Source organism: Pezoporus flaviventris, unplaced genomic scaffold (assembly GCF_033815535.1).
Source record: "Pezoporus flaviventris isolate CSIRO_AGI_PZ_B2104156 unplaced genomic scaffold, CSIRO_AGI_Pfla_v1 ptg000025l, whole genome shotgun sequence".
In the NCBI taxonomy this organism is placed as follows: Eukaryota; Metazoa; Chordata; class Aves; order Psittaciformes; family Psittacidae; genus Pezoporus; species Pezoporus flaviventris.
Genome location: NW_026892573.1, coordinates 22,929,094 through 22,948,505, shown reverse-complemented (window position 1 = coordinate 22,948,505; position 19,412 = coordinate 22,929,094). Strand labels below are relative to the sequence as shown.

The 19,412-nt window shown below is 39.3% G+C and overlaps 1 protein-coding gene across 5 annotated transcripts in view; it reads left to right on the top strand.

Moving 5' to 3' along the window:
* The window catches only part of CNTN5 (contactin 5), a 723,743-nt gene that overhangs the window by 489,429 nt on the left and 214,902 nt on the right, over positions 1-19,412 (top strand). For all 5 annotated transcript variants that reach the window (XM_061457841.1, XM_061457839.1, XM_061457838.1 and 2 more), the window contains 2 exons: positions 6,762-6,885; positions 13,334-13,509. In XM_061457841.1, coding sequence (XP_061313825.1) covers positions 6,762-6,885; positions 13,334-13,509 — 300 coding nt within the window. The remainder of the gene's footprint in view (positions 1-6,761; positions 6,886-13,333; positions 13,510-19,412) is intronic.

Below are 19,412 nucleotides of genomic sequence, written 5' to 3'. Positions count from 1 at the left end.
GGGCTTTCACCCGAAATGGCAGGACAAGACATGGCATCAGCCACCCTTGTTCACATGGGCAACCCTTGCCCAGGGCTCTGCAGGCTCGATGACTTGTCTTTGTGTCAGTGTCCTTTGTAGAAGGAATTTAAACTCTGTCGCTGTAGCTACGTAGGGGGGTGCACGATGGTTGGTCCATTCCCTGTCTGCACTTGCAGCTGAAATGGCAGAAGGAAGGACAAGAAATGGCATCAGCCACCCTTGTTCACATGTGGAACGTCTGACCAAAGCTCTGCCAGCCTCATTGACATAACTTAGGGTCCTCCATAGAAGGAAGTGACTCTCTGGCTATGTGGATGGTGACAGGAGTTCACCATTTTCTAGTCCATTCCCTGACGGGTTTGAAGCTGTTAAAGGCAGGAAAAGAATGAAGACATCAGACACCCTGACTCACCATGGCCAGGCCTGCCCATAACTCTGCCAGAGTGAATGACTTATCTTTGGTCTTTGTCTTTCTAGAAGGCATTTCATCTCTGGCAGTGTGGTGGAGGAGAAGAGTGCGCCATTCTCTGGTCCTCTCTTGGTCTGGGCCTGCAATTGTAAAAGGCAGGACGGCAAACTAAGCAGCAGCAACAGTCACTCACATGGGTAACCCCTGCTCAGGGCTCTGCAGGTCTCGCTGACTTAACTTTCTTTCAGTGTCCTCCATCGAAGGTAGTGACTCTCTGGCTGTGTGGATGAGGACAGGAGTGCATCATGGTCTGGTCCACTCCCTCTTGGGGTTGCAGCTGTTAAAGACAGGAAAAGAATGAAGACATCAGACACCTTGACTCACTTTGGCTAGGCCTGCCCATGGCTCTGAAAAAGTGAATGACTTATCTTTGGTCTTTGTCCTTGTAGATGGCATTTAATCTCTGGCGGTGTGGTGGAGGAGAACAGTGCGCCATTCTCTGGCCCTCTCTTGGTCTGAGGCTGCAATTGTAAAAGGCAGGACGGCAAACTAAGCAGCAGCAACAGTCACTCACATGGGTAACCCCTGCTCAGGGCTCTGCAGGTCTCGCTGACTTAACTTTCTTTCAGTGACCTCCATCGAAGGTAGTGACTCTCTGGCTGTGTGGATGAGGACAGGAGTGCATCATGGTCTGGCCTATTCCCTTTTGGGGTTGCAGCTGTTAAAGACAGGAAAAGAATGAAGACATCAGACACCTTGACTCACTTTGGCTAGGCCTGCCCATGGCTCTGAAAAAGTGAATGACTTATCTTTGGTATTTGTCCTTGTGGAAAGCATTTAATCTCTGGCAGTGTGGTGGAGGAGAAGAGTGTCCCATTGTCAGGTCCTCTGATTGTCTGGGCCTGCATCTGCAAAAGGCAGAAGAAGAAACTCTGTGTTACTTATCAGATTTTTCCAAGGAGAGGAGCCCTGCCCAGGGCTCTGCCAAAGTGAACGACATATCTTTGGTCTTAGTCCTTTTGGAAGGCATTTAATCTCTGGCAGTGTGGTGGAGGAGAAGAGTGCGCCATTCTCTGGTCCTCTCTTGGTCTGGGCCTGCAATTGTAAAAGGCAGGACAGCGAACTAAGCAGCAGCAACTGTCACTCACATGGGTAACCCCTGCTCAGGGCTCTGCAGGTCTCGGTGACTTAACTTTGTTTCAACGTCCTCCATCAAAGGTAGTGACTCTCTGACTGTGTGGATGAGGACAGGAGTGCACCATGGTTGGTCCCTTCTGTGTCAGGGCTTTCACCTGAAATGGCAGGACAAGACATGGCATCAGCCACCCTTGTTCACATGGGCAACCCTTGCCCAGGGCTCTGCAGGCTCAATGACTTGTCTTTGTGTCAGTGTCCTTTGTAGAAGGCATTTAAACTCTGTCGCTGTAGCTACGTAGGGGGGTGCACGATGGTTGGTCCATTCCCTGTCTGCACTTGCAGCTGAAATGGCAGAAGGAAGGACAAGAAATGGCATCAGCCACCCTTGTTCACATGTGGAACGTCTGACCAAAGCTCTGCCAGCCTCATTGACATAACTTAGTGTCCTCCATAGAAGGAAGTGACTCTCTGGCTATGTGGATGGTGACAGGAGTTCACCATTTTCTAGTCCATTCCTTGTCGGGTTTGCAGCTGTTAAAGGCAGGAAAAGAATGAAGACATCAGGCACCCTGACTCACCATGGCCAGGCTTGCCCATAACTCTGCCAGAGTGAATGACTTATCTTTGGTCTTTGTCCTTGTGGAAGCATTTAATCTCTGGCAGTGTGGTGAGGAGAAGAGTGCGCCATTCTCTGGTCCTCTCTTGGTCTGGGCCTGCAATTGTAAAAGGCAGGACGGCAAACTAAGCAGCAGCAACAGTCACTCACATGGGTAACCCCTGCTCAGGGCTCTGCAGGTCTCGGTGACTTAACTTTGTTTCAACGTCCTCCATCGAAGGTAGTGACTCTCTGACTGTGTGGATGAGGACAGGAGTGCATCATGGTTGGTCCCTTCTATGTCAGGGCTTTCACCTGAAATGGCAGGACAAGAAATGGCATCAGCCACCCTTGTTCACATGGGCAACCTTTGCCCAGGGCTCTGCGGGCTCGATGACTTGTCTTTGTGTCAATGTCCTTTGTAGAAGGCACTTAAACACACTTTTTATAGCTGCACAGAGGGGTTCACAATGGTTTTTCCATTTCCTGTCTGGACTTGCACCTGAAATGGCCAGAAATGGCATCAGCCACCCTTGTTCACATGGGGAACCCCCGCCCAGGGTTCTGCCAGACTCCATCACTTAACTTTGTGTCAGTGTCCTTGTGGAAGGCAGCAAGTCTCTCTGCTCGAGAGGATGAGGACCGGAGCACGCCAAGGTCTGATCCTGTCCCGTTGCGTGCCTGTGGCTGCAGAAGAGAAGCGAACTGCAGAGCAACCGCCACTGCTCGCCACGCGCACCCCCTGCGCAGGGCCCTGCCACACGCCAAGACTTAACTTTGTGTCCGTGCAGCAGGAGGCGAGTGTCTGGCTGTGTGGCCGGGGTCAGGAGTGCGCCCTCTTCCGGTCCCGTCCTTGTGTGAGCTTCTGGCTCTGGAAGTGAAAGGAGGAGCAGCCGCCATCTGCCGCCCATGGGGCAGCCGCTGCCTCCCTGCCCGGGCCCAGCAGCCCGGCCCTCCCCTCCCTGCCTTCCTCCTGCCCTCTCACCTCAGCCCTGGCTCACCCACCTGCTCTCCTCCAGGCGGGTCTGGCCCTTGTCACCCCGCAGCCCTTTACGCGCCCGTCCTGGAACCTGGGCTACCAACCCCTGTGGAACGGGATGGCCACCGCCAACATTCCGTCACCTAGGATACAGTCACCACCAACATTCTATCAGCTATCATCGCCCCTTTCAGTTTCAAGACTGCCCCTGCAGTTTTGTTTAAATGAAGATGGTATCATTAGGTGATCTGTTATGTTTTCTTCCATATCACATACCACACCCCATTGCATTTTATTTAATCAGCCTTTTATTAAGCCCAATAATTTATAAACATATAATTTTATCTTTTCATTAAGTTCTTTGGTGTCTAAAAAATATATTTTCTTTAATTGTACTGTTGCCATACAGGTGATCTAAGAATTCATTTAGTCCATTTAGCTACAAACCGATGGACATATTATTATGTTGCTTCTGAGTCTCTAAATAATCTTTGCTATTAAATCTCCATGTGAAATGCAGATAAGCAGCTAAGTGTATCTTTTCATTCTTTAGGAACAACTTGCATGTGCTTAACTTTCTGAACTTTCTCTTTTACGTTTTTGTTCACTGTGCTGATACATAGAATCACAGAATCATTGAATGGTTTGGGTTGGAAGGGACGCTGAAGATGACCTAGTTCCAATCCTCCTTCTATGGGTAGGGACACCTTTCCATAGACTTTTCCCTGTACCAAAACTTTTCCTGGTTGCTTAAAGCGCTGTCCATTCTGGCCCTGAACACTGCCAGGGATGGGGCAGCCACAGCTTCTCTGGGCAACTGTGCCTCACTACTCACACAGGAAAGAATTTCTTCTTAATATCTAATCTAAATCTGCCCTCTTTCAGTTTACAGCATCCTCCCTTGTCCTGTCACTACATGCCCTTGTAAAACTTCCCTCTTTAGATTTCTCATAGCCCCCCTTTATAAGTATCCTTGGAGCCTTCTCTTGTCCAGGCTGAATAAGCCCAGTTCTCTCAGCCTGATTTCAAAGGGGAGGTTATCCAGCCCTCTGGCCATCTTCATGACCCTCCTCTGGACTTGCTCCGAAAGATCCATGTCCTTTTTATATTGGGAGCCCCAGAGCTGCACACAGTACTCCAGGTAGGGTTTCACTATAGTGGAGTAGAGGGGGAGAATCATTCTCTCGACCTGCTGTTTATGCTTCTTTTTGATGCAGCAGAAGTAAAGCCTGTTCTTCTTACTCCATATAGCACAAATATCCATTTGGGCACTCCCATTAAAAATGCAAGCATCCACCTAAAGAATTCAGGTTATTTTTCCAAAAGGAAGTGCAACAGTATTTCAGTGTTACTGTAGAAAAGGTAGAAAAACTGTAGGACAGATAGAAAAAAATAGCTGTACTGCTAGTGACAGTAGCACCTTCCTAGAATTGCATCTTTTTCTTCTCTTTCCAGCAATCATAGACTGTAACTTTATAATATATCTACAGAATGACTCTGTGGGAGAAGATAAAATCTAGAGAGAAGATAGAAATCATAAATTTTCATGAATATACACTCTAGCCATACATCTACTAATCTGCATGTGAAAACATCCAAATATAAACCTATGATTTTGTTTTTAATTTATTCAGTAATTCGTGGTTTTGCTAGATTCTAGACTGATGAGAGCTCTGGTTATTTGCACCTACATTCATTAGTATTTTCTTTTGTGCCATATAAGAAGCAGATAAACAAATTGTCAGAAATAATCTATACAATGTTTTTGCGTCCACATTTTCCTTTCTTTTTCCTGCTGATTCCAGTGCCCCTGTGGAAGCCTGAGCTGTAGTGCTCAAAACATAGTACTGGAGCTATTTTAACTTTGATAATATAAGCACATATCTGAAGTCAGTTATTGTGGTTGGGCTTTTTTAAATAAATCAGGTATTTGTCCCAGAAAACTTATTTCTTCCAATATACCCAACTAGAGTAATAAACATGGAAGTAATGTAAATATGCAGAACAGCAATCCACACTTTCACACAGTATTACAAAAAGGGCTAATAAGCTTGAAAATGACTCGAAACATAAACGACCAATTGCTGCTACTCTTTCTGTCTGTATGAATTTACAGGCTAATTATTTGAATCAGTTTCAGTAGAATTATATATACCTGAAAATAAAGGTATTTTCAAAACCTCATTTGAATAACATTGTAAGAAGAAAAAAAACCCAAGTGTATAATAAGTGTACAGTCCCTAAAAAGGACAGATAAATAGCATAATGGGTTTTCATGTCATCTTTTCACTGTTTCTATAATAATAGAGAAATCCAAAATTTCGCAGAATTTAAGGACATGGAAATTTGCATCTCAGAATTAACATCCTATAGCCTATGTCTCCCATGTTTCTCATCCTTTTTCAGACTCCAAGACCTTTTTTCCCTGCACCAAAACCCAAGACTCAAGTCCTGTGCACCTTATCCTGTGCACTCAGTATTTCTGAAACTATTAGCAGTGTGAAAAAAGTCACTGTTCCCAAAACTGTGAGCCCATAAGATGTTTTTGAAGTTGTTTCGTGTCATTGGAGCAAAACAGTAAATAATTTTTATGAGTCTATGACCAAACTCTAAAGTCTTCAGGTGTGACTTTCTCACTTCAAGCTGATATTGGTAGCATAAATATAACAAGAGGTTATAAACTGCTAAATGTGTCATGCTGCCCTCAGTGCCATTTGGAGAACTTTTGTGATGTGAACATATGAAACCATAAAACTGACAGAGAAAACCCTGTTCCCATATGTTTAATTGCAAGTAGTAAAACAATGTAACTATGTGACCTCACCCAAATCATTAGACTAGTGCTCTAAATTTGCAGTATGGGAGTAAGTTATCTGAAAGTTAGGAACAAGTCTAAGTTGATTAAAATTTCAGTCTTCTAGTGCACAGTGAACATTTTAGTTATTCAGACCTACGTGATCAGGAATGCTAAACCTGCAGCCTTTTACTTTATGAAGGTTACACTTCTCTCTTTGCAACATGAATGAATTGGAATCACAGATGTATTCTGTGGGTCTGCCTAGCTTTTCTTGTTCAGAAATGTGAATTCACATGAAGACATAGATACATGCCAAAATTAGAGAAGACAGTGGAGGAAAATGAAATGTCAGATATTGATATATATTATTTAACAGTAGCCACCAGTTGCTGCCATTAATTTTACAAGTGATTTTTCTTAGCAACTGCTTTACATAAAGCCTTTTGTGAGATAAGCTGCTGCAAGCAGCAGAAAGATTTTTGTTTACCTTGCTTTCTATAAGCAGTTAACTCCTCTTGCTGGATTAATTCACTATAGCTGCTCATTAAACTGCAGGCCAAAATATGTCTGATAACGAAGCCATTTTAAGGCATGATGAATACTTAAACAATGGTATCTATTTTATTGTTGACTTAGTAATATTTCTTCCTTATATATTTTTTTTTCTTTTAACTATTGCTTTTTAATATAGCATCTGAAATAATGTGATATGAACCTCTGGAAAACAATAATAATTTTTCATACTTTAATCCCATTTTATAAAAGCTGTAATACATTTACATTTATTCAGACTTCCTAAACTGTATCACTTCTGTTTTCACAGAAAGTGTTGATTATGGGCCAGTGTTTGTACAAGAGCCAGGTGACGTGATTTTTCCAACTGATTCTGAGGAGAAGAAAGTATTTCTGAATTGTCAAGCTCGTGGAAATCCTACTCCCACATACAGGTACTTGTTTTAGAATTATTTTTTGTTAGTTTTCAGAATATTAGCCTCTGCAATCCCACTCTGAGGTTCAATGTGCTTTGGAGAACAACACAACAGAAAATGTTCTGTGACACAAATGGCTTTCCTGATTAAATGCTTCTTCTGATTCTGAATAAGAAAGAAGTGGTAGTGAATAAAAGCAAAGCAGTATGTGAAGTTACAAATTATGTTCTCTGTCATCCTATCTATCCATGTGGAAGGACTCCTTTTGTCCATTTTTTTTTACTTGTGTCTGTAACAACCAACAAGACCAAAATCTTTAATTGATTTTTTTTTCTGAACATCTATAAAGATATGAAATACTGCCCCATTTTATAAGGAGAGCAGTAAAGAACAGGTACATTAAATGACATGACTATGCAATACAGGATACCATGGCTGAGCCAAATCTGGTGTCTTTTCATCCACAAGTCCATCATTTTATTTCTTTGCAACCATTGCCTGTTGCTTAATTTTTCATACAGAGTCTTATTTTGCAGATAGCTACTATATGGATCTGTTATAATGCATCTATGAGTCTGAGAGTTCAGTTTATTAATGATGCCCACTTGCAAGTGGGAACAATATGCAGTCACCTAACCCATTTGCTATATCGGACTCTACTCATATTTTATACAAATTACAAGTGATGTAGGAGGACTGGGGGAGCATATGGTTGAATATTATTTCTCTATACACTTTATCTTTTCTCATACAGTCATTCTTCCCTTATAAAGGGAACATCAGGATTCTTATCAGTATGTTTTGTCATATGTGACAATCATAATTTCTGCATTTTATTTTTTACCTATTAAACCTAATTCATTTGTGGAGTCTTTAGAATTCTGGATGGATTCTCCTTAGACTTACTTGAATCACAGAACTTACATTTCTATAGCTGGAAGAAATTCAGAGGCAGAACTATCTTTAGATACCCTACCATAACAGCACTGAATCTGCCTCTTTTAAACAGATGTGTGTCATTTGGGCGGAGCAATCCCAGGCACAGCTACAGGTTGGGCAGAAAAGAGATTCAGAGGAGTCCTGTGGAGAAGGACCTGGGGGTGTTGGTCAATGAGAAAATGAACATGAGCCAGCAGTGTGCACTCGCAGCCCAGAAAGCCAACCGTATCCTGGGCTGCATCAAAAGGAGTGTGACCAGCAGGTCGAAGGAGGTGATCCTGCCCCTCTACTCTGCTCTCCTGAGACCTCACCTGGAGTACGGTGTGCAGTTCTGGCGTCCTCAACATAAAAAGGACATGGAACTGTTGGAACAAGTCCAGAGAAGGGCCACGAGGATGATCAGGGGACTGGAGCACCTCCTGTATGAAGATAGGCTGAGAAAGTTGGGGCTGTTCAGCCTGGAGAAGAGAAGGCTGCATGGAGACCTCATAGCAGCCTTCCGGTATCTGAAGGGGGCCTACTGGGGTGCTGGGAAGGAAGTCTTCATTAGGGACTGTAGTGATAGGACAAGGGGTAACGGGTTCAAACTTAAACAGGGGAAGTTTAGATTGGATATAAGAAGGAAGTCTTTTACTGTAAGGGTGGTGAGGCACTGGAATGGGTTGCCCAGGGAAATTGTGAATGCTCCATCCCTGGCAGTGTTCAAGGAGGGGTTGGACAAAGCCTTGGTTAACATGGTTTAGTGTGAGGTGTCCCTGCCCATGGCAGGGAGGTTGGAACTAGATGATCATAAGGTCCTTTCCAACCCTAACTATTCTATGATTCTATGATTAAATGGATGTGATTCATGGCACAACTTTCTCAAGCAGTGCAGGCATGACTAAAACATGTAACATGGGATTAGGAATGAGCAATCAGAAATTTTTCAAACTGAAATTACATACACTCCCCACCTTGTAGGATAAAAGCAATGTTGTATTCTTCCTTATTGACATTCCTTGTGAAATTTCTATTATATATTTATTGCTTGTTGAATAAAAAAAAAATCTCTATTATTTCCTCACACTGTCTTATCAGTCCATTAAAAATAATACAACCATGGGGACAAGTCATAAATTCCCACCAAAAGAGGGAAACCTTATGTTCAGCCCTCCCAGACAACCTTATTCTTGTGGAGATTTTCTTTGGAGGGCTTATGTCTTCTCCTTTCTCTCTTGGTCCAACTGGGTTTTTTTTTGCATTTTCCCAATGGAATGCAGTCAACAAATAAAGACTTTCAGTGTATTTTAAAGGGCAGCTACAAAGAGGCTCTCTTTTCACAGGAGGCCACATGGAGAAGGCAAGAGAGGTCTCATCTCAAGAAAGAAATTTTTTTCTGTAAGAACAGTCATTCACTGGAACAACCTCCTCAGGGACTTGACAGAGTCACTGGACATTTTGAAGATGTAATTGAACAAAGTGCTAGATAATCTCATCTAGCCTCCCTTTCCCATGAAATGTTGGCCCAAATGATCTTTTGAGGTCCCTTTCAACCTGGGCTGTTTTATGATTTGGTGATATCCATTCCTTCAGTTCTCCAGAGATCTGATCATTGATGTCAGCTGCCTTACAAACAAAATTTCCTGACTGCTGTTCATGCAAGGAAAGCTTTGACCCAAACGGCCTAATTCTAACAGCACCGTTTAACTTCTCCTCCTTAAGTTGCTGTCACTTGTCTGTGCAGCATATGCAGTACACACTGCCATTCAGAAGAAGGGAAAAGAGAGATAAATTACTTTGTGAGGAATTTACTATTCTCAGGGCAGGTGCAGAGGAAATTTAGCCTCAAAAAAGTCTATAGATAGGCAAAGGTTTGTTATATGTCTCTGCCTAACCTTTGGCACGTGAGATAGTGAAAAGATATCACCCAAGACCCTGTTATCTGCAAGCACAGGACAATAGAGATATTTATTCATATGGGCTGTGAGGTCCATGCTGCTAAGAATTATTTTCAGAAAAAAAAAAAAAAACACAAACCAACCAAAGCACAACTTTTTTTCTTTTAAGCTACATTAAAAGAATGTATAAAGCACTTAAAAATTCCAAACTTAAATTGTCTTTGCCATTGTAATTAATTTCCTTAGTACGTGTAACTTATGAAACCAGTTTATAAATTCTTTTTTTTGCTAGGATATGACATTTTAACAGAGTGGTGAATGGTCACATCATTTAAGATTTTCTTCTTCCTTGGAAACAGTTTTTTTCATCTTGTTCAAGTTCTACTCTAAAATAAAAAAAAAAACATAATTTCTTGAGTTTCATTCATTAAAGTATCAAGATGCATTAATTTAGGGAATAACTCCCTGTAATAAACTGATTCCATTTGCTCAGCATTTCTGCAAATCATACTTTAATATCAGAAGTCAGGAACTGTACAGTGAAGAGCATAACTGAGACCTTTGATGAGGAATACAGACATTCACAAGGTTCCTGTGGGATCTCAGCAGTGTTACTGAGTTAAAGGCAGGCGCAGAATTCCCTGAGATGCTGCTTCACTACACTGCTTTCACTGCCTGTGAAACACCATGTTTCCTATTTTATGTATAATATATACATGTATATATAACACATTCAAGCTGATTAGAATTTTTTGTTAGCATCATTTCCTCATAAAAAAGACAGTTGAAAAATATTTTTAGATTATTTTCTGTCTGCCTAAGCCAAAATGGAGCATTTTGAAATGTTATCTGTCACTTGCCTTCGAGAAAAAATGTAGCTGATTTTCCCTATCATCTTGTTACCTTTTAAGTATTGTATTTGGGATTCTGTCCTCCCAGATCAGTCAGGGTACATAGAAGAAAACATGTCACGCAATTCAGTGTTGCTGTTTCTCTTACATGCTTAGATTATATGCAAGGAATACAATCACCCATGATAGACCCCAAGATACATAGACAGGTAGTCATCAAGATCCAGAGTTTTGGGGTATCATTACAAAAATGTATTTTTACATTCAATTTAACTGAAAATGAAAATACTGAAGAAAGCTAATTAAATTAATTGAATTTTGTGTCAGCTCCTATTTGGAAATGCCAGACTGTAGTTTTTACTTTTTCCTTATCTAAATCTCCCATAATTTTTTGATCAATTTTTGCTTTTTTATTTCGTATTTATTTTTGATTTTGCTTTTTTATTTCATACATATATGTAAAAGTTAAAATTTCTTTGTTTCATTCAAAATCTTAACTCATTAATAAATTGTTCAAGATCAGAAGTTCCTTATATGAATATATGAATCTCTTTAACAATGTAGTAAATCCTACAGACATTTCCCTAATATCCTTTGCGATGTAATGTCAACAGTGTTTCGTTTCTTACATTAAATGAAACAGGGGTCTCCTGTGATTAAAAGTCCAATCATAAAAAAAGGGACAAATAATAGTTTCATAGTTTGTCTTAATTCTGACAATTCACACCTGTGGATTAAGAAAAATTCAGAGCTGCTTTAGCTGAGTTCTTCTGTTTGTACCTCACTCACCATGAATGTTAACAAGGTAGGTTGAACTGATAATCATTTTACTTCATTAAGGTTGCCTCTGGAGTCTAGATGTTGCAAAGTTCTTCCCTTTGCTGAACTCTGGCAAAGTGCCTGTCAATTTCTGGAGGCAGTTTTGAAACTGCAGAATGACTGCAACCTAGCAATGAAGCAAATGCCTGTGTACCACAATAGCTGTGCCGTACCTGTTTACACTGCTTATCTCTTCTTTGCATTCTTTTAACAGCTTCATGTTCTGTACAGTTTGACATGAAAGCCAATCTAAAAAGTCTTCTTAGATGGATTATTATGCTTTATTTGAGATATTGCACCCCTCCCCAAAGGTTATTGCAGAGTACTGGAGTCTATTAACCTACCACACAAAATCTTTTTTCTTGCAGCCAGTGGACTATAGCAGGGTTTGTTATTTCAGTCTTTGGAGATGAATGAGAGGGGTGAGGCTTTTTGGCAGAGACTATCCAGGGGAAAAAATAAAATAAAATAACCAAAACCCCAAATGCACTCACACAGCAGCAAAACTGTGAGACTTAGGTCTCCATTTCTGAAACCTCAGAAAAACAAGTGTTCATACGAGAATTATTCAGTGCTTTGGCTCAGATGTGATACTTTCTAGTATGTTTCTTACAGCCTGGCTTTTTCTACCACATGTTCACTCCCATCACTGTCACTATTGTTTAGGCTTCTCATTTCACTCCCAAACACCTCTCAAACTTAGTATTTCTGCCAACTCTTCATCAGATCTTAGTGTCCATTTACCTGGTAGTTGCCAGGCATTACCCTTGACCAACCACCAGCAAATTCCAGTCTCGCATGTCCCAGTCTTCTCTGAATTTTGTGTATGCTTATTCCATCTGATATTATTTTGCCTTTGTCCATTGCCAATTTCCTTTGTTTCACAGCAGCCTGTGTACATAAATATACCTCCCTGCTCTTCATAGTCCTTGTTCTTCTGTCTGTATTTAAATCAGTTTTTTTCCTTTCTTGAGCCTAGAAGAGCAAATGCTGGAAGACTGGAAAAGAAGCGTTCTTTGCCTTCATACAGCGCAGTATAGTGTAGACAGTTCTGTTAACTGTAACCTCATCTGAACCTAAGGCTTTAATGTTAGAATATGCATTGAAACATTCATTATCATAAGCACATATTTTTGACATGAAGGATGCATTTCACAGAATCACAGAATCCTAAGGGTTGGAAGGGACCTCAAAAGATCATCTAGTCCAACCCTCCTGCAAGAGCAGGGTAACCTAGAGTACATCACACAGGAACTTGTCCAGGCGGGCCTTGAATATCTCCAACGTAGGAGACTCCACAACCCCCCTGGGCAACCTGTTCCAGTGATCTGTCACTCTCACAGTAAAGAAATTTTTCCTGATGTTCACATGGAACCACCTATGCTCCAGTTTACACCCATTGCCCCTTGTCCTATCACTGGACATCACTGAAAAAAACCTAGCTCCATCATCCTGACACTCACCCTTTACATATTTGTAAACATTGATGAGGTCACCCCTCATTCTCCTCTTCTCCAAGCTAAAGAGTCCCAGCTCCCTCAGCCTCTCCTCATAAGAGAGATGTTCCATTCCCTTAATCATCTTTGTAGCTCTGCTCTGGACTCTTTCAAGCAATTTGCTATGTGGGTTTCAAGTCTGAAGCCTTTGTGGATGATAGCATTTTCAGGAGGGCAGGGAAAGAAAAAGAAGAGGTTACTAATTTGATTCGGCACAGGCAAAACAAGGTATACACTTTCTTTTCAGGGCCAGAAGGTCCATTTTTACTTGTGGATTGTTTTTTTTTTTCAGAAAAACCTTTGTCAGGCATATTTTGTGGAAAGTTTCCATCCAAAGCTCTGCCAAAGAAATGGGTTCCTTCCCAGGATATCTTTAAGCAGCTGTCATCCTTATAACAACTGGGGCTGTCAGGTTTTGTCTACTAAGCTGAATGCCTTCCTTTGGCCATAAATTACTTAAGTAATTTCTCTCTTTTTTCCTAAGATGGCTTCGAAATGGAACTGAAATTGACATTGAAAGTGATTATCGCTACAGTTTAATAGAAGGAAGTCTGATGATCAATAACCCCAGTGAAATGAAGGATTCTGGACAGTATCAGTGTTTAACCACCAACATGTTTGGCAGTATTTTAAGCAGAGAAGCTGTTCTACAGTTTGCATGTGAGTAACGATTTTTTTTTTTTTAACATGAATAAATCAGATCTTTACATTGCTTGATAAGGGCCTAAATTGTAATTTAAATACATTACAGAAGTTACACTGTCCACTGACTTTGTTGGGCTAGGATATCTAAATTAGAAATAAAATTCTTAGTGGGAAAGAGTGCTGTTCTGTGTCCTTCTTACTTTTAAAATAGAACAGTATCAGGGAAAATAACTGTAATAGATGATCCCAAATGTTATCCTTTGATGAGGAACACTCTGCTAAGATATCTTTCACTCATTTCCTGAAATGTTTATCATTTTGCCACACTGTCTGAGCAGGAGAAAGAACTGTAAACTTAAGAGTGGGATAAACTGCATCTGTTTCTGTAGGAGAGTCTGCAACTTTAACTACGAGCGTAGTTTTGTATGTATATATGTATATAAATGTGCACGTTTTATGACCATGTTTATGCAGACATATCATGCATACATTTCATTATGAGACTGAGATTTATTTTTTTTTAGTTAATGGAAACTAGACATGTCATATCAATGCCTTTAAAATAATTTACCACAGCATACCTTACAGAAGCTATCGACAATTCATGATCCCAAGTAAATGGTATGGTCTATCTCTAGCATGCTCTTTTTCAAACATATTATAAAGAAAAACTTGCCAGAATATCAGATATTCTACTTCTAACCCTGACTTACTTCCAGCACTTTACAAGAAGGGAGGTAATACAATTTTAGTGCTTTATGTAGGCAAAACCCACCATGAGGTGTTTTGGAGAGATGCAAAATAAACTCCATCCTAATTTCTTAATTCCTGGTGAAAATAGGACATTACCAAGAAAAATGAGGCAGATCTTCATATAATTACAACTGGAAAACAGTGGGGTTAAGGAAAAGTTGCCTACCTGCATGTCTACTAACACACATGATGGCATGGATAATTCAGCAGAGATAGTGTGGGGTCTGAGATTCTCCACTAATCTACACCTTCCCACTAAAGTCAGACCTCTCAAAGCTATAGCTTTAGTGTTATCTGATGCAGATCCTGTCAAGATATTTGTTAGCAAGAACATGGAACTAACCACCCACTTCTGAGCTGGGAGCACTACTGACATTTATCTAAGTTTCTTCATGCCAGGGTAGTATATTTAAAACCTCTAACATCACAACAGTGGTCTCATCACAGCATTATGGAACCTCAGCCTTAGTTGTAGCTCTGAGAAAATTCTGCTACATATTATCTTTTAGACAAGAAAACAATGGTAAAACAAGTCACTTGTTTAGAGGACCTGACAAGTGGTAGATATAGATAGTTCCAGGGCTCTGAGTCTCAGATTTCTGTTCCCATTTCAGGATGGCTAACAGGTGGCCATTTGACCTTCAGCTGAAAAAATAAAAAAAAACAGAGAAAGTAAGAGCTTGAGTTCAAACAACCGAAGGTTTATTAGTTTCAGTAGCACACACTAGATCATGTCGCCCAAGGGTCTGTCCAGCCAGGGATGGAGCAATTACCACTTCTTTGAGCAACCTGTTCCAGTGCCTCACTACCCTCACAGTAAAGAACTTATTCCTCATGTCTAACCTGAACTTCCCCTGTTTAAGTTTGAACCCGTTACCCCTTGTCCTATTGCTACAGTCCCTGATGAAGCAGAGTTTGTTTTTATTGGATTTTTAAATTATTGTTAGCCTGCACAGCTGCTTTTGCAGGTATCAAAGTTGTAACTTTATAACGGCTTGAATGTCATTTCTCTTCATTAAAGTATTTACTTGGAAACTGTAATGAAAGTTTCTCAGAAGGTTAATGGATGAATGCTAGCTGGAAATGCTGAGGTGTTGCTAACAATGCCACAGAACTTGTGAGAAGAGACGCTTGTACCACAGAAATGTTTTAGTAAGCCAGATCCAAAGTAAATTTAAAATAAAGATTTTCATTGTGATTTCAGCTGTGAGTTTGACATTGAGTTTGACCAGAAAGTTCAGATAAATTTTCTTGAAGAAAAGAATGTAATACCTTCATCCTGTTATCTTGGGTGATATAAAGTTTATGCTGGTTCCCAAAGTGCTAATACTGTTTTATTTCCTTTAGGAAACTAAAATGTGCTTTTCTGATTCTTAAAGGGAATATTTACAGCATGAAAGATGTTTTTATGATTTAAAACATAATGGTTTTGATACCACTTCTTATCTAGGAAAACTAGATGTGTGTAATCACAATCTTTCTGAAATAAATGAGGAAATTTTCCATATTAAGATATTTTAACATATATACACATGCACATATACATACATCTCATTTATTAATAACTCTTTTCTCTTTTTCTTGCATTGAAATTCATTAATTAACTGAAATCAACCTTGGATGAGGCAGTATACAATTAAATGGTCTTTAGATCAGTCTACATTTATTCAGTAATTAGCATTGAGCTCTAAAGCATTATGTAGATAGGTAGAGATGCACTAGACAAAAATTAGCTTACATTACCCTGAAATATAATAAATTTTTAAATGTCATGGCTGTGAAAAAATACTGCAAGGTAAAACTTCAGTATAGCTCAAGTAGGGCATTTTATAGCATTCATACAATCATTGAATCTTAGAATCAAATAATGTTTTTGGTTAGAAGGGATATTAAAGATCATCTAGTTCCAAACCTCTGCCATGGGCAGGGACACCTTCCACTTGACCAGGTTGCTCAGGGCCCTGTCCTACCTGGCCCTGAACACTGCCAGGGATGGGGCAGCCACAGCTTCTCTGGGCAACCTGTGCCAGTGTCTCACCACCCTCATAGTGAAGTATTGCTTTTCAACAGCAGGCTTGCATGTTAATATGTTTCCAGTTATTTTCACTAAGACAGAAAGTAAAGCACTGAAAAATATTTTTGTAAGGAAAGCTCCTAACCTTAAAGTAATTAAAGCATTTGGTGCCCTGCAATTTTGCTGGGCTCTGATGGCTTGAAGGGTAACTTATAATCCCAAGGATAAACCAAGGCATTTCTGATTCTGAGAACAAAGCTATGCATAATAGCAGTTTCCCTTTTTTCACTGAAAGCCACAGATTCCAGAAACTAAGAAACTTACTACTTTCACAGAAAAATTAAAAAAAATTAAGCTCCTGGACCTGCTTGAATGCTCTTTACTGCTGTGGAAAATAGCTACATCTTTACAGCTCAAAGAATTGTTCTTCTAATTAAAGAGAGAAATGCCATACAGCAAGAAAGGAAACAAGAGGGACCATTAAACAAGGCCTTTGACAGTCTTACAGGAAAAACATGTGCCATAATGTGCCTATGCAAAATATCACAAAACTTGAAAAAGAAGAAGGTTTCTTGCACTGGCTCTTAGTTTTTGCACAATTGCATGGCCAAAAGTCCAGTTGCTATGGCCATTATCATGCAGTTGAGCACTGATGGTGCATTACGAGTATAAATGTTTGTGCATTACAGTATTTGAATGTGTGCATAATTAAAATAGAACTTTGAAATACTTATACAATGTATTTGAAAGAGATAGAAAATGAAATTCTTTTATACATGACTGGAGATATAACTTTTGAAATAGCCTCCGGTGTCACTGGTTATTTTTATGGAGCAAAGTGGAAAGCCCAGCTATATGCACTCTCAATGGAATTTAAAACTATTATAGCACATATTTATGAAGATTTAAACTAAAAAAAAGTTCTCTTTTTTTTTCTCTTCTTTGCACTGCCCAAGGTAGTGCTTTTTAATGCTATTTTAATAAAGGGGGAAAGAGAAATTAAAACCCCATGATATAACAGAAGTTGAGGAGAAATATGTTTTCCAATAAAAGCACCTATTGGCCAGGAATTCCTTTTGTCTTGAATAGAATTTTATGCAGAAAAATTGGGAATAAAATGCCCAGAGTTAACACTGACAAAATGTCAAGCAAATCAGAATTACTTATTCTTACTTCCTTTGCCACTTTTCCCTGATGAGAATAATTACATAGAACCATAGAATGCTTTGGGTTGGAATTGACCTTAAAGATCATCTAGTTTCAACCCCCTGCCATGGGCAAGGACACCTACCCTGGACACTAGATAAGGTTGCTCAAAGCCCCAATTCTTTACTACAAAAATCATATGTTTAAAGTCACATTTCACACATTTGGACTTAACAGGCTGTTGTAAAGATAAAAAGCTATCAGTTTGGTAGTTTCAAATGTGATTTACACTTCACAAACAAGTAATAGTTCATATGCAAAGAATATTTTCTTAAGATTCTAATCAGCTCATTAAAATGTGAGAACATTAGAGAGATAATTACTGAATTCCTTTAGCCCATCTTAACATTAATGAATTTTGTATTTCTGGGTGTGGCTATCTCTATGGAAGAGTTCTTCAAATCCCAAACACCTCTTTAAAGATTCTGCAGTTAATGGAAATAGAAAATAGAAACATAGTTCTTCTAGCTTAACCTTTTACTGCATTATGAAAAAAATGTGCATATATGAAGGGAAGAGCAGCAGCCAAATAAAAAAACAATAGTAAACTTATAGTTGCTGCAAGCAAAAACCCAACTTCGTTCAACATCTAGTAATTTTATAGAAGTGCATAACATCAAAAATGTTTTGAGGGTACAAAACTTAATAACAAAGTGTAAGAGTTTTATGAAGTAGCTTAGGTATTAAGTACACATACCTTGTTACATTGTTTTAGTTTGGTTTCTCATTTCCTCTCATTCCTGCTAGAAATTTGGGTAAGCTAAAAGGAGAATTTCAAAATTAAACTTTAATATTAATTTCTCAGTGTTTGCTACTTCGGCATCTGTACGTGAGCTAAAAAAGGATAAGTGACTTGAACATGGGAGACTGGAAAAAGTACGGTTTACAAACTGACTGAATCTACCTGCCTGCATATTATTGTTCTGGGTTCCACAGCCTAGCTTTGGAGCAGTGTGGTACAACTTTGGCTACAACACTGGATGTATTTTGTGCTTACCTTTGCCACATGTCCAAAGTCTGTATTCCATTAGGACACAAAACAGAATTACTTTTCTCTGTGGATTATTTAACCTTTCAGAAGACTACCATGTCTATGATATTTACTGTCTGGGCTAAAAAAAATAGAGAAGTGTTAGGGGAAAATAACTTCTCACCTATCATTTATGGAACGCATCACTTCATTTTTATTAATCTGATTGTCACTGGCTTCTTTGTATTATTTTCCTCTTTTCTATTCAATCTATTTTCTTATTTAATCTACAGAGAATGTTATTGATTAGCTACAATTTGAATGTCCTTTTCCAATTGATAAGCTACCATGACTTTCCAGTGATGTACTGAATAAGAATTCAGCCATGATGCAGACATATAAATCAACAGTTTTCTGAGGAGACAGCCTGTGCATTGCTTGTTCCATCACAGCACACTTCTGACAGCCTGTAAGCAAATTTGGCTCCTTAAGAAATAAGCTTAATGATCTATGTTTTTTTCTTGCTATCATGCTTTCTGGACATCTTGTTAAGTTTACTTCATAATTTCCTAGTATTTATTTATAAAGACTTTATTTAATTACAACCCTTAGTGGGGTTGTACAGGAAAAAACTTAATTTCTTACATTAATTCCAGAATATGCAATGTAACAAAATGTTTTATCATGTTACAATATCAACATTTTTTTTCTAAACCATAAAGCGAAACAGTATTAAATACTGTAAAAGATGAGAACCAGCTGAAGTGGGAAAAGAAATCAGAATGCAACTAGTCATACTTTCATTTTCAAAAACATCCCTGATCATCCTGTAATACAGCCTAAATCGCTATGCTCTGAAACCATCAAAGCAATATGAATAATGTTACTAGTTGGTTAAGAATAGCTATAGCTGCAATAGTAATTTACACTATAAAACTTTCAGGGTTTTTTCTGCATAATTTCAAGTTGCTGGTT